The 16178-nt window shown below is 29.2% G+C and overlaps 2 protein-coding genes across 4 annotated transcripts in view; one reads left to right on the top strand and one right to left on the bottom strand.

The window, feature by feature from the left end:
- Positions 1-31: 31 nt before the first annotated feature.
- Positions 32-15723, bottom strand: LOC109596257 (uncharacterized). Of its 3 annotated transcripts, none has more exons than XM_049962704.1 (4): positions 15598-15723; positions 529-779; positions 386-475; positions 32-328 (listed from the first exon to the last, which is right to left on the bottom strand). In XM_049962704.1, exons 2-4 carry the CDS (start codon positions 633-635, stop codon positions 49-51), a joined length of 477 nt encoding a protein of 158 aa, XP_049818661.1. In that variant the 5' UTR covers positions 636-779; positions 15598-15723; the 3' UTR covers positions 32-48. The 3 variants fall into 3 exon arrangements, with proteins under 3 accessions (XP_049818661.1, XP_049818660.1, XP_019867315.1); XM_049962703.1 differs by lacking the exon at positions 15598-15723 and adding an exon at positions 831-981; XM_020011756.2 differs by lacking the exon at positions 15598-15723 and adding an exon at positions 844-979.
- Positions 3095-16178, top strand: part of LOC109596269 (protein enabled) — a 42999-nt gene continuing 29915 nt past the window's right edge. Inside the window, exon 1 of the mRNA XM_020011776.2 lies at positions 3095-3351. Coding sequence (XP_019867335.1) covers positions 3347-3351 — 5 coding nt within the window. The 5' untranslated portion in view covers positions 3095-3346. The remainder of the gene's footprint in view (positions 3352-16178) is intronic.

The raw sequence follows: 16178 nt of genomic DNA, 5'->3' as shown, positions 1-16178 counted from the left end.
AAGGTTAAATGAAACACTTAATTAAATCTAAATTTTATTTTTATATTTTTAATTATGCAAAATCTCAAATATTTGTTTCCTTTTAATTTTACTGATATCTGAGGGCAAACCATCCAAACAAGCCCCCACATAGTCCCCAAAAGCTGAATTTTCTGACTTTGGGGCCTGGTTACTTACAAGCTCAGTCAAAGTGTTTGCCAATGTAACCAGATCAGTCACCTCTGTCCATTGTTGTTTGGCAGCAGCCCTCTGTCCAGAATTTGACTCAGATGATTCACTCACAGTTAAATCACATTGCATTTCTAAGTCATATTCTTCACTTATGGAACTGAAAGATAATGAGTTGGTGACTTAATAATTTTCAAAAACATCAGTTTGTACTTACTTATCCTCATTATCTGAGGTGACAACTTCTATTTCACTGACACTTGAATCGCCTTGCAGTTCTACGTCAGATTCGTCATCGTTTAATGAACTGAAAAAATTCTTTGATGTGATGCGAAATAGCTTATAAAAATTAGGCCTTACCTTTCGTCGCTGTCCATATTAACAATCTCTATCTTATTCATTTTTGACTCGGAAGCACGTGCTGACTTTCCCTCGCCGAAATGCGGTTCTATCAACTCGCCTGTCATAATGCAACTGAAGTTTCTGTCCGCTGTTATTGCCTGCCTCTATTTGCTGCTTGTCTTGATGTTTCCACCAATAACAAAACACTCACACAGCATTATTGGTTTGCATCATGGATGTCAAAATTTAAACGTTTTGCACAATTATATCTAAAATAAATCCAGTAACCGTTAAAAGAAATGACTGTCAATCTAACTCACGTGCGATTTGTACCCGAATTTTTGTGTATTATTTTATTAATAAATTTGTTTAAATAAATAAGGAACAATTTTACTTTTACAACTGATCAAAATTTTCAATTTCATATATTTAAATTATGTTCTGAGTGGTGTTCCCCCGCCCAGCTAGGTGACCTCTGGTGGGTAATGATAACGGCTCTAGCGAACTCTGTATAGCAGCCTTAACGATCCCTATTTCACTACCAGGACTAATTCACCTGAATGATAGATGGCGCAACGTGTGTGTGGTCCACCGGTGCGTTTATTTGGCGTCATTTTTGAACTTTTAAATGTCGATTACTTTTAAACGTTTATTTGTAAGCGAATTTGAGCTCACAGGTAAACTAAAGTAAGACAAACGTTGTCATCTAATAGTCCCTCAGACAGTTTGCTAAATAATGTGGTGTAAAACATCGAATGGATGTATTATTCTCAAATTTATTTACGGAATATTTGCACCATTCATGGTATTTCCAAAACTATTCAGCTTATGATCTTACTAAAAGATTAAATAAATGCGAAATGTGGCTGGTCTCAGAAATAATACAGTCTTAAAATATTTGTTAAATAATTATACCTATCGAAAAACGTTTGTTCCGACTGAATTTTGAGAGAGACATAATTTATAACAGAGACAGTAAAGTTTCCCACCACGGGGCATAATTTCTGACTTCACTGCAGTCTACTGTCTCTGTCGTGTCTGTTGTCTCTCTCAAAATGCAGTCGGATCAAACACTTTTAGATCGGTATACATACATAATATAATATATATAATCAATTATTAAAATTTTGTTGTATTTAGATCTTTTAAACTACTTTGGACAGTTTTGGATTATGTTTCTATATAAAAAGTGATCTATTTTACTAATAATTTTTTGTAACAGTCCAATACCATGTTAAGGAAAGGAATTTTAACCAAAACCTTTCTTTAAAGTTTTTGAAGTGTACCTGGAATCTAAACTTTTATTACGGGGATGTTGAATAATTTTTTTATTTTTTTTTTTAAGACAAGAAAGGCTGTTTTATTGTTATGACATTGTATTATTGTATTTTCAATTGTGTGTGTGTGTGTTGTTTCACATTTGTTATTAATCATTTTAAACCATTTTTCAGAAGTATCATAAGTTTTTAGCGATGTCAGCTATATTTAGACCTTGATGTTTCATGTTAATTATTATTTTCTATGTTTCTGCAGTGCATTTAATAAAATAATATAAATTCTACTAAGAATAAATTTTAACACTTGTAAATATTGTTAAATTTGTACACAAAATCTAAATACATTTGAATGTGTTATTTTTTTGGCCAACCAAGTAATGTTTTCGACGTTTATACAACAAATGTATGTAACAAAAAAAAAGGAAAAAAACAAAGAGTATAAAATAATTAAATATTTTTTATACTAATTGGAAAAAATTTGAAATAAATACTTTCTATCTGGCTACCACTGTATATGTTTTTATAAAAAAATTATATTCTTTTTATAAGTTTATTTTATTACCAAGTGTATAGTATTCTATAGAATAAACTGTCAAAAAATATTTTGTTTTTCAATAATATTGTAATATTGGTTAGTATGATTTTTTAAATTTTCATGCCTTGGTTTTGGGACAAAAAACGTGACATTTCATTTGTGTTTTATTATTGAAAAAAAAGTTTATCAAAATCGGATAAGAAATAACATTTTTATGGTGTCCCTCTTTTAAATGTGCCACCCTATATATAGTTTAAAATTTACGCAATGTTGGTTGCATATAGTCGCAGTGCAACATACGTTGTATCACTGTAAACAATATTACAAATCTATCTACGATATTTGAAATAATATAATAAGAGTATAAGCTTGTAATTTTAAATACTAATATAGTTTATTACTATATTATTATTGATTATGAAGTTAATAATGGTTTTAAGATGTTACTAATTGTTGGTTGCATATGTTAAACTAATTCATAGACTTTAATGTTCAAATTCAAATGATAAACACATAGATTCGTATGAAAACATCGTCAAAACTCAAAAAAATAGTTCCAATAATGTCATTTTACAATTAGAATGCTTAATAATATTATTATCTAGACAATTTTATAAGTTTATGTTATTATAAATTGTGATAATATTATCTGGAAGTAAATAAAAATTGAACGAGACGATTGCGAATTCATTAAACAAAACGACCGAACCGAGTGCCGTACCCCCGTAAAAGCGATTCAGGGCACCGTCCGTCGAGTGACTCATTTACACCGGGAAGCGAGAGGGAAGACGCGAACCGAAGAAAACGGCGTACCGTCTGCGACTACCTTTAGCCAATCGTATAAAATGGCGATCGACACGGCGTAATGTCAACCAGTGGTGTATGTGTTTAGGCGTGTATCTGCGAACGAGGCAGCGAATTTCGCCGCAAACTAACCGGCCAAGCGACTGTAGGGTTCCGGTGCAGTGATGTTGTTGTGAGTGTGTGTGTTCCGCTGTCTTTTTCATTCAAGACAACAAGTAAAATGAGGTAGGTCCGATCGGCTTTTAATGTTTATGTATAAATGCGACAACAACATGTGCGGCCAACGATTCTTTTGTGCTGTGCTATTTGGCTGATGCTCCGGGTTGTTTCTCTACTGATATTACTATTGGTTATTGGGCTTCCCAACGCCAACCTGACTGAAACAGTAAGTCAGGGCTTGTTTGTTATAGTTTTGCAACAACAACAACAACAATAAGTTGCCCAACACATTATAGTTTGTGCCTAGTCGGGAGATTTTCGTCCCCAATAAGTTTCCTTGTTTATTTCCCGTATTTTCGTGTTTTTATCGATTCGGAAATACGTTGGGTGTGTTGAACCTAAACTCCCTGTGACAGGACGACCAAACTCACCCCTATGGTGGGGACGTTTAAGGTGAAGTTTCCTGTGGCCGGGCCGAAAATAAATACCACGCTGTGTTGTGTTTATTTTTGCCAAAATCCGTTTCGTCGTTTTGCCTACGAGGCCATAAATATAATTAAAGGGACACCCGGAATGTTGTATGATTTTAGCAATTGTCAGAGACGCCAGGCAACCCCCTGTTTACGTTGATTCCTCTCTCCGTTTAGTCACGAGTCGTTCCCGTGGGACAGCTAACAAAAAAACCAGAAAACGAGTGTTGTAGAACGACTTTGTTATATTTTATAAAACCGACAGTGATTTAAGTACCATTTCGCCAATATGTTGCCATATAAAGAACAACGAAACGTCGGTGTACTCGGTGAATATAAATTATGTAATGTTTAAACCATAATTACATTATTAGGCGTATTATTATACTTGTGTGGCAACCAGAATTAACTAATTTTTATGGCTTTTCCGGGTGACTAAATAAAGACTTGCAGCGTTTGATGTATGTCGGTGTCTATCAATTTAAAACTGCCTAATTGAATATTAAAATTAGTCGTATTAATACTGTTTTTTATGCTAATGAATAATACAATTTTAATTATTTACTTGTTACAAAAGTTACTCTATGTTTTTCCTGATCCACCCATTAATCACAATAATTATTATATTCGCAGGTTTTTACTTTTGTATTTAATAAGAAATCAATTTGGCCTGGAAAAAGTATGGAATATTCTATTAATATTCATGAAAAATTAGCAGTAAGTCAAACATTCCAATATTTTGTGGTGTAACCTTTGGTTTCTATCACTGTTTGGCACCTTTTAGGCATAAAATCTGTCAGTCTCTGTAATGTGACAATAGGAATTTGTTGCCATTGCTCCTGTATGGTTTACAAATGTTTTTTGTTACCAAAAGGTGCTCAAAAGGATTTAGATCAGAGGAGTAAGAAGCACAGTTAATTTTTACATTAGAAATCACTCTTTAATAATTTTAGATGTGGGTTTGGGGGCGTTGTCTTTTTGAAATATCCAACTAAGTGGCGTCTCTTCCTCGCCAAATGGAGACATGGTGTTTTCCTGTATATCCCTGTATTGAAAATGATCAATTTTACCTTCCATTTGAATCAAGGGTCCAAATTTTGATCTAGAAAAGCGTCCTCAAACCATAATGCTTTCCCAACCATGTTTAACAGAAGGAATTTGGTATTTAAAATGGTATCGTGGACCCACTGTGGTCTCACAAATGTTCTATCATCCATAAAATGTGCATATAATACAATAAAAACAAGGCGGATAATTTTATAAATATATTTTTATCACTAAACCTAATAAATCTTATCAATACTCTGTTTATTTGTACTATTGTTAAAATATCTAATCATTAAAATCAAATTCTAGAAATACTTCAGTACTGTTATTTTAAGAATGGGATTTTATGATGTGATCTGTAATCAATAAACTGGGAGTTTCTCAATGAAAGCTTGTCACCTTACTGGGAATTTGTTTAGTAATTTCACCGTAAATCGCCTCCAATCATAATACCAAATTGTCACGCTACTGGACTATTAATTAGAATAATGAATGTGCCTAATTTTTAACAAAATGTCCCTCCATGTATTCATTTATATTTTTTGTGTTACATCCAGCTGTGTTATTAATTACTGTGAGATGAATTATAATAAATGGGTTCAACTTCAGTTAGAAATTCTTCTTGTTAAAATATTGCTTTTTAATCACATTTACCTTCCTGAGTCAGGACAGTAAACGGTGTTAATAAATTTTATGTATTCACTTCCTTGATCAAGTCAATAACTCTGAAATAGGCACAGTAGTGGTCATTATTGAGCAACTTAAGCAATAACTTGTTTATTTAATGGGAACTGTTAAAATAATATTAATTTACTATTGTTGTTATATACAGTGTTATAAAAACTTATGTTTTTAATGTATAAAATGTTGCTTAAGCTGGATATAAATATAATTTGAAAGGGATTTTAAATGATTAGATCTATGTTATTTAATTTGACATTAATACCGTATATAAAATCCTTTTTGTTTTGTGATTTAAGCCCATTTTCGTAGAAGAGGCTCGTCCCTTTTTGGAGTATACGACAGGTCTATATTCCTCCAAGCTTCTTGAATTTCTGTGATGAGTCATTTAATTCATGACTATCCCTGTTTATACCAAAAAAGACAAATATTTAAAAGAACAGAGTTAAAAAAGTATATAATACTTTAATATTATCAATTTGTGAATTAAATTTCATGACAAAATTCCCTTAAAACACGTTTTTGGAGATTATCAATGGATATTTATCCTCATACTAGAAATTTATGTAGTAACTTTGCCGTAAATCCTTTCCAGTCGTTATACCCAATTATCACGCTATTAGGCTATTTTTTAAATAGCATGATGAATAAATTAGGTTAATTTTAAGTAGCCATCGATATTATTCACATTTATACAAATTATTTTATGTTGCAACCAGTTGATTTATAAATTATTACATGATGAATTATATTCAATGTCAACCAGAAAATTTTTCTGTTAAGTTGTCACGTTAACCATATTAAAAATCAACTTCTTTCTCTAATTAATTACAATTTTTTCAATTTAATTTATTAGTTTTATTTTTGAATTGAAATTTGCACAAATTTCATTCATATTTTTCCTACAAAATGTACTTTAATAATTGATTATTATTAACAAGAAATATTTTTTTATATATTTTGAGTTATCAGAGAAAAGCTTCTGAATATTAGTAAAACAAAAAAATAATAAATTCTTTTAAATCTGATTCAGCACTATTAGAAAATTCCCCTGAAGCAAATTTCATGAATATTGTTTAATTCCTGTGAGACAAAACCAAAATATAAATATCTGTATTATATACAGTAATATTTGTATAAGGTAAATGTGGTTAAATAATAATAATATTTAGCACTAACGACTTACTGATAACATTTTGCTCTACACCACTCTTATCTTAAATCAGTAACACATTAAAATTCATGTCGACAACAGATGTAAACATTTTTGCCTCATAATCAAACATCTAGAGTTTTATCTGGAAGAAATGTTATATGAATGTTGGATTCGACGATCCAGTCTAGACTACATCGAATTGTGATTCTTGCAATCGTGTTGAAAAGTCTCATATGTCGGTGCAATGACATAATTATCTAATCTCTTTCCGCCAGGAATGTCACTCTTAAATCCCTTTAGTCACTCCAAGAATTTCACACATTAATGGCAAATTGTATATGAAAACAATGGGAAGTTTTATTGGTAGATAATTGTACTTAATTGATAAAATAATTTCTATTAATTCGATAAAAAAATAATAGTTGTGATTAAAGGTTAATAAAGGGATAAGATTAATTTAAGCTGAAAAGTAATTTTCCTCAATAATTAAGTTTATATACTTATTTAGTTGACTAATAAGGAAAATAATTTTAAAAACAATTATATAATTTAAAAATTAATTGTTATAGCCTTTTTCTTGTAACTTTCACTACCTGTGTCTCTTATAATTGGCTAATAATACACTCAATATCTATTAGTTCTTCTTAAATCTGTAATTAATTAGTTAGTCAACTTTGATTTCTTTACACGATATTTTTTAAATGAAAATTTCTTAATAAATTTGATGCCGGACGTTAAAAATATACATTTTTAGACTTTGTTATTGTAATGAACTAAAATTGGCTAACTAGCACACTTTTACTTCAATAAACAAAACCACTATAAACTTTTATGGCTAAATTTTCACACTTCCTTGTCGGCCTCCTCCAGTAATTTTTAATTACCAATTAAAATTGCACGTATTTCAGTCAAAATATACCACAATTGTAAAATTCACTCCACTTCGACCGAAAATAGAGCACGATTTTTTCCTGTTTACACAATAATTCACGTATAAACGAGGATAAAGGCGGAAACAAATGTCAACACGTGAGTAATATTCGTCGAAAACCTACTCCAGGTATTTTTTTTATTAATCAGCGTCGCTTGATGACGCATCTGTAAACGTCGATTCGAATGTTGTGCTGCTTGGGCAATTTGTTCCAATTTGTTCTCTTGTTTTAACAACTTTTCGAGTGGGTTGTTCACTTAATCGACTCGAAAAGCGTGCGGATCTGCTAATAACGTTTGTAAAACTAAAATTACTTGTCTTGACACATGTTTTACAGAAACAATAACACTTGTTTACATATTTTGAGAAATTTCACAAGCATTTTTCTATTCACGTTTATACAAATTAAACATACACTTTCTAGGGTAAAATTTTCAGTAGAATTTGAAAGTTAGTTCTGTATGAATTTATACAAATTGCAGCACATGAAGTCACACATTGGCTTGTAAAAGCAATGTTTTTTGTGGGAATTTGCTCCAACTTCTATTAAATTATAGAGAAAACGTAGACGAATATTTTAAATTTTTGTACAAATTTATAAGTGTAACATTTCGGAGACAAAATACAATTATTTTTTGTATTTTTTCATATTTCATCTTTTAAAATAGTCCAGTGATGATTTAAGAAAAGTTTATGGTTATTATTTTATGTCTTCTTGTTGTTTTTAATGAAGTAGATATATTGAAGTTGTGTTATAAGTTTAATTAATGATGGATTGAGTAGGTCAAGTCGATATCATTTACATTATAAGCTTTTCTAATAACACTTAATTAGATTATGTAAATTTTAAACCAAGTTCTTTCAACAGATTTATAATCCAGAGCTAATTACTATCAGTTTTATACACCAAAAATAATAGACTGATAAAACTCCCAACAATGATCTGTTAAACCCTTAATAGACTATTAAAAATGGCCAAATAAGTTTATGTTTGTTATTTTATGCCTTCCTGTTGTTGATGAAGTGGATGTATTGAAATAGTATGATAAGATTAATTAATAATGAATTGGGTAGATCAAGTGGATATCACAAACATTATAGGCTCTTCAGATTCATCTGATATTGAAGCAGCCTTTAGAGTAAGAACACTTAGACCTAGGATTGTTTAATGGATTAATTAGATCATGTAAATTTCAAGTTATTTGAACGGAATTATAATCCAGTGCTAATTACTCCCAACATTTACTTATCTGTTTTATACACTAAAAATAATAGGCTGATAAAACATCCAACAATGACCTGTTAAACCCTTAATAGTAATCCTCAAATAAGCTGTTTATTGTTTATTATTCTATGCCTTCTTGTTGTTCGTGAAGATGGTGTCCTTAATAGCACTTAAATGTAAACATTTTTAATGGACTGATTGGATGATCAGCATTAATCACATTAAGCAAATAATTACAATTATAATTATCACAATACGTAATTTTGAGGTTAATGTAAACAAATACAAGGTGTACCAACCTAAAAATCTAGGGGATTTTATTTTATTTTTGGTGAATATCAGTTATTATAATTAACAGTTGGATACACTGAACCGTGGTGTATGCGATTTTTAACCGAAAAAGTGTGATATACTGCTTTCCGTAAATTTCCTGTCATGACTGAAATTAAATCAAATAAAATAATTTTTTCTTACTTTTTCATTTTTGACCGGTTTTTAATTTTAATTGAAAATAGAGATATTATGAGAGTTGAAATAGTCTTTTACCAACGATAATTTACCAGTTTTATGAACTTTTATACATGATAATGATTCGAGGTTTTTGATTGGCCAGCATAAAGTCCAGATCTAAATCCGATTAAAAATTTATGTAACGACACTGTGTCGATTGGAACACCAAAAACCATCAAATTTCGATAAATATATATTTTTTAAACGTGTGAAAATTTTCGAATTGTGTGTGAAATGTTCTCATTTCCATCTTGTGCCATTTTTCCCGTGAACTATTGTAATTAACAACACTTTTGATCGGGCAACGTCATGCGCGTTGGAAATTAGGTAGTCTGGAAGAGACGCATCGCACTGGAAACCCAGTTTTCCCCGAACGGAAAGGAAGAAAAGCCCCGTTTCCCTACGTCGATTCATGCGGTCCGACGTTGTGGCACGACGTGACCCATATGCGTTTAAAACGATTCTCTCTCGCACGTTTGTGTGTTTTGAAAAGTCTTATCTGCGGCGCAGGCTTCCGGAAAGCGTCGCAGGATTTCCGTGTGGCTGATGATACGTACTGTACACACGTTCGTTAATTCGGCCCACAAAATCCGCATTCGTAATAATGTGTGGACGATTACGGTTTTTGGAATTGTGGCACACGTTCCTTATTATGTCGTTGGTGAACATTTACACTTAGTAATATTTTCGTGTAGTAATATTCGTAACTAACAACTTTTGAATGAAACTTGAATAAAAACCATGTAAAATGTTGTCAGTCTAAGTAATTTTACCATGATGCTGAGTAGTTCCAAATTGTCTAAAGTACCATAGAAGCACTATTAGTCATTTTTTTAAAATGGAAACGATGGTCTTCATATATCTCATTTTAAAGGTATTTTTATTTCGTATTCAATGCTATTTTGCTGGTTAAAATCAAGTGACAAGAACAATATGTTAGATGAATTTCCAGAATAACTATTCAACTTTTATTACTAAAAACCTGCGAAAAGTGGGTATTACAGGTCAATATTTACATAATAGGAAACTGTTTAAGTATTCTGAATTGTTGGTAAAAATTTCAAGGAAGGGGGACTTTACAATCTTACTGTACAGGGTGTCACAAAGTGGTTGTCTTTGGCTATTATGGGTATTTCCAAACCAGGTAAAGAAAAACCTACTTAAGTGGTCACAGTTCAATGTGGCATTTTTTATATCTTTATGAAATATTTATATTTTGACAGACTTACTCCAAAAAATATGTCTATAAAGCAGTAAATAAATTATCAAAAAAAATTGTAATTGTAAGGGTAATTTAAGGACACTGATTTTTCCATTAAAGAAAAATCGATTAAAGATACTAAACTATAAATAAAAATAAAGAACATGTATCATATTTCTTGTAGTAAATATAAAATAAACATTTACATCTGGTGTACTACTTATACTTCTATTTAAGAAATTACACAAAGTAAAATGTGAAATTTTAAAATGTTTAAAAATAGATGAGCTTCATTAAAAGTTTTAGATAGCATTAGACAAATATTTTTTTATATCATTTATCAAAACAACAGGAACTGGTGCTCATTTGATAAATAGATGTAAAATACCATCAAAAAGTTCAAACTTCATTATATACTTTCCAATTAGTGAAAAATACGATATAATAATTTTGTTTCTTTCACTGGATCTTACTTTTAAAATAAATTAAATTGATACACGCAAAAGCATCGTATTACACGATTTTATTAATTAATTTTCCACTCCTCAGACACTCCCATTCATTGTTGGAAAACACAATTATGCAAAAATTTTTGGTCATGTTTAAATTAAGGGAAAAACTTATTTATGACAATTTAATTTAACAAATTGGTAATTGTACTTTGTAATTTGTTGACAGAATTATAAAATCTTTAATAGAAACTTGTTAAATAATTTCTTTGGTTATTTTAATACTTTGATTGACATTTTTATTGATAAAATATTATTTAAATGATCAAAAATTATCCTAAAATTAACAAATGGATATTCTTACGAAAGGGATATATTTGAATATAACAAATTTTTATAATAAAATAATAAATTTTACGTTTGATAAAAGCTTTATATGTATATCTTATTAAAAATAATTTTCAATAATAAATACAATATTTAAATATTTAATAAAATTGACAGCAGGCACCAATTAAAAACAATATTTTTAATGTAATTTACAATAATTTATGTTAAATATTTTTTTCCATATAAAGGTTTTTTTGAGGATGTATTAATTGACTTAGATTACAAAAAGAACTAAAATGGAAACAAAATTTCTGAATTTTCTTACAGAAGAGATACATTTATTTGAATTAACAAATTCTTAAAATAATAAATGTTACATTTCATAAAGGTTTTATATAATTAATATAATTTATAATAATAAATACTACATTTAAATTATTAGTAATTATAAATTCTTCTATAATTAAACAGAAACCAAACTAAAAATACATTTCTAATGTAATAATTTATATTAAATACTTTTTTGGATATGAAGGTTTTTAATATTTTTTGTTGAGGATGAATAAATTAACTATTAGAATACAAAAAGAACTAAAATTTCAATAAAAAAAATATAAGGTTTAAATTTGATATATTTTTATTAATAAAATTTTTAAAAGATCAATAATAATCTTAAAAATAAAAAAAACAATTCAAACTATTAATTAAAATTTTTTGAATTTTCTTACAAAACAGTTATAAAATGTTTTACTTTATTTTCCGTTTAATAAATAATTTAATTTTGACAATTTTACGAAAAAATTGCTAACAGATTTTAAAGAAAATTAGATTTTGATGTTTTATAATAAAAAATTCAGTTATTTTGAATATTAAAATTTTTGGAATATTTTATTGTGTTTAACAAATATAATGATTAATGTTAATTAAATTTACTAGAAATTAATGAACAAAATTTCTATTAATAAAATAATTATCTTATATCAATTTATACCAATATTTTTCAATATTGATTAAAATATAGGTAATGAATTATTAATTAATTAATAAGCACATAAAATATTTTAATTCATTAATGAATTTTTTAATTAAATGTTTATGTAATGGAATTTCATATTAATAATATTGGTATTCAATTGTTTTATTTTTATTATAATTTTTATAACATGTTGAAGAAATTTAAGATGATGGAGATAAAAATTTTACTTAATAATGTTAAAACTAATTATTAACAATATTTAATTAAACATTTTAAAATTGCCAATAAATTAACGAGCACCATATTCAATATTTTAAACTTTTATTTGATGAAGGCATTTTTAATTAAATGATTTATTATGTAAGGAATTTGTAATAAAATATAATACTAAGGTTATTAAAATTTGTAGCTTTAATAACGAGCACTAATTATAAAATTATGCTTCATATTTAATACATTTTATGATCGTCTAAAATAAGTTTCCTATATTGATCCATTTCACTTCTTACGTACAGAAAACAAATAGTCCACAACAAAACTCCCTTTATATTCTGTGTAGTTCTCCGAGTTCTCCTTAAACATCCGTATTTGTACAGAATATTCAGCTGAGAAGAAATACATATTTAGTTTTTATCGTCATTGTTAGTCTTTGTTCTCGCAATTGGCAGATTTTTATTAATGCCAACGGCTACACGAACTATTCGCGTACATTTTCAAATCGCCACGTTGAAAGCAGAACAGTTGTGCATTCCTCATTATAAAAATGGATTTCTTTGTGTTTGCAATTCAATGACTCGGAATCGATGTTGCTTGAATGTTATACAGGGCGAATATTTTTACCTGTATGTACAGAAAATTACCCCCTTAGGTGTGGCAGGGAGTTACTTTGATATCTTAAATATTTTTTATTACAGCTTCAGATTTTGACATGAAAAATTTGTCGGTTTATCTAAAGCACAGGCTATAAATTGTTTCATTCTTTGTTCCTTCAGATGTTTAAAAGTTTCAGGTTCAAAAAGTCACCCTGTGTGTCATGTTCACACATGATTTTTTGTAATAAATGCATTTTAATAGCAACAAAAGGCAACACTGAGAAAAACTTACCAGAATAAATTTAAAAATACATATCTAAATTAGTAAATACTCTTCAGTGACTCGAATCGTGTTGGGTGAATATTTTTACTTAGATTGTTCTAATTTGTATTGAAAATTAATACTCATACCACTCCCTTTAAAAGTTACAGGAGGTTACATTGATATCTTAAGTATTTTTTATTACAGCTTCACATTTTGACATTAAAAATTTGTCGGTTTATCTAAAGCACAGGCTATAAATTGTTTCATTCTTTATTCCTTCATATGTTTAAAAGTTTCAGGTTCAAAAAGTCACCCTGTGTGGCATGTTCATACATGATTTTTTGTAATAAATGCATTTTAATAGCAACAACAGGTAACACGGAGAAAAACTTACTAGAATAAATTTAAAAATACATATCTAAATTAATAAAATACTGTTCAATGTATTGAATCGTGTTGGATGAATATTTTTAATTGGAATGTTCTAATGTGTGTTGAAAATTAGTACTCATATCCCTCCCTTTAGAAGTTACAGGAGGTTACATTGATATCTTAAGTATTTTTTATTACAGCTTCAGATTTTGACATTAAAAATTTGTCGGTTTATCTAAAGCACAGGCTATAAATTGTTTCATTCTTTGTTCCTTCAGATGTTTAAAAGTTTCAGATTCAAAAAGTCACCCTGTGTGGCATGTTCATAGATGATTTTTTGTAATATATGCATTTTAATAGCAACAAAAGGCAACACTGAGAAATACTTACTAGAATAATTTTAAAAATTCATATCTAAATTAGTAAATACTGTTCAATGACTCGATTCGTGTTGGGTGAATATTTTTACTTGGAATTTTCTAATGTATATTGAAAATTAGTGCTTATACCCCTCCCTTTAAAAGTTTCAGGAGGTTACATTGATATCTTAAGTATTTTTTATTACAGCTTCAGATTTTGACATTAAAAATTTGTCGGTTTATCTAAAGCACAGGCTATAAATTGTTTCATTCTTTGTTCCTTCAGATGTTTAAAATTTTCAGGTCCAAAAAGTCACCCTGTGTGGTATGTTCATACATGATTTTTTGTAATAAATGCATTTTAATAGCAACAAAAGGCAACACTGAGAAATACTTACTAGAATAAATTTAAAAATACTTATCTAAATTAATAAATACTGTTCAATGACTCGATTCGTGTTGGGAGAATATTTTTACTTGGAATGTTCTAATGTGTATTGAAAATTAGTACTTATACTCCCTACCTCCCTTTAGAAGTTACTGGAGGTTACATTGATATCCTAAATATTTTTTGTTTCAGCTTCAGATTTTGACATTAAAAATGTGTCGGTTTATCTAAAGCACAGGTTATAAATTGTTTCATTCTTTGTTCCTTCAGATGTTTAAAATTTTCAGGTCCAAAAAGTCACCCTGTGTGGCATGTTCATACATGATTTTTTGTAATAAATGCATTTTAATAGCAACAAAAGGCAACACTGAGAAATACTTACTAGAATAATTTTAAAAATACATATCTAAATTAGTAAATACTGTTCAATGACTCGAATCGTGTTGGATGAATATTTTTACTTGGAATGTTCTAATGTGTATTGAAAATTAGTGCTTATACCCCTCCCTTTAGAAGTTACAGGAGGTTACATTGATATCTTAAGTATTTTTTATTACAGCTTCAGATTTTGACATTAAAAATTTGTCGGTTTATCTAAAGCACAGACTATAAATTGTTTCATTCTTTGTTCCTTCAGATGTTTAAAAGTTTCAGATTCAAAAAGTCACCCTGTGTGGCATGTTCATAGATGATTTTTTGTAATATATGCATTTTAATAGCAACAAAAGGCTACACTGAGAAAAACTTACTAGAATAAATCTAAAAATACATATCTATATCAGTAAATACTGTTCAATGCCTCCAATCGTGTTGTATGAATATTTTTACTTGGAATGTTCTAATGTGTATTGAAAATTAGTGCTTATACCCCTCCCTTTAGAAGTTACAGGAGATTACATTGATATCTTAAGTATTTTTTATTACAGCTTCAGATTTTGACATGAAAAATTTGTCGGTTTATCTAAAGCACAGACTATAAATTGTTTCATTCTTTGTTCCTTCAGATGTTTAAAAGTTTCAGGTTCAAAAAGTCATCCTGTGTGTCATGTTCACACATGAATTTTTGTAATAAATGCATTTTAATAGCAACAAAAGGCAACACTGAGAAAAACTTACTAGAATAAATTTAAAAATACGTACTTCAATGAGTAAATACTGGAACCCTGATGTTCAGCCGGAAATCCCCAATTTCACCAAGCCACATCTGTCCGGCATTTTACTAAATACCAATTTAAAGTAACTACAACTATACGTGCATAAAAAACCGAAGCCCTTGTACATGTTAATCGAAAACGAAACAAAAAATCATCTCTTGGATACCGAATGCATCAAACCGAATAGTTTCATATCAGTTAGCCCGAATTCCATATTTGTCACTGCAAAGTAAACAGGTTATTGAACATCTGAATTTACTTTGTACGATAAGATACTGCTGCATTTTTATTTCCTGTGTGCATCACGCTCCCCATATTTATTCGTTCATATCAGCGGCATTCGTTATTTTCACCTAGTTCTCTCGGCCCCTTGAGACTCGTGTTTACCTCCGCATTAATTAGTATGTAATTTGTACGAATGCGAGGTAATTAATTATATTAATTTGCCGGTTCCGCTACTTTGAGAGCTGTGAGAAATTTTCGGTGGTTGCCAAATTAGACCTTGATGCGACAGGAGAGTTCTTTGTTCCTGTAACTGTGCCGAAAGAAACGTTTTAAATAGCATAA

The sequence above is a fragment of the Aethina tumida genome, chromosome 2, assembly GCF_024364675.1.
Source record: "Aethina tumida isolate Nest 87 chromosome 2, icAetTumi1.1, whole genome shotgun sequence".
NCBI lineage: Eukaryota > Metazoa > Arthropoda > Insecta > Coleoptera > Nitidulidae > Aethina > Aethina tumida.
Note: the sequence above shows the minus strand (reverse complement) of the source record. Positions and strands in the feature narration are given on the sequence as shown.

Coding starts and splice junctions, on each gene's coding strand:
- LOC109596257 (XM_049962704.1), bottom strand. CDS start 635: ATGACAGGCGAGTTGATAGAACCGCATTTCGGCGAGGGAAAGTCAGCA. Junction 476..528: donor AATATGGACAGCGACGAAAG/GTAAGGCCTAAT, acceptor GAATTTTTTCAG/TTCATTAAACGATGACGAAT. Junction 329..385: donor ACCTCAGATAATGAGGATAA/GTAAGTACAAAC, acceptor ATTATCTTTCAG/TTCCATAAGTGAAGAATATG.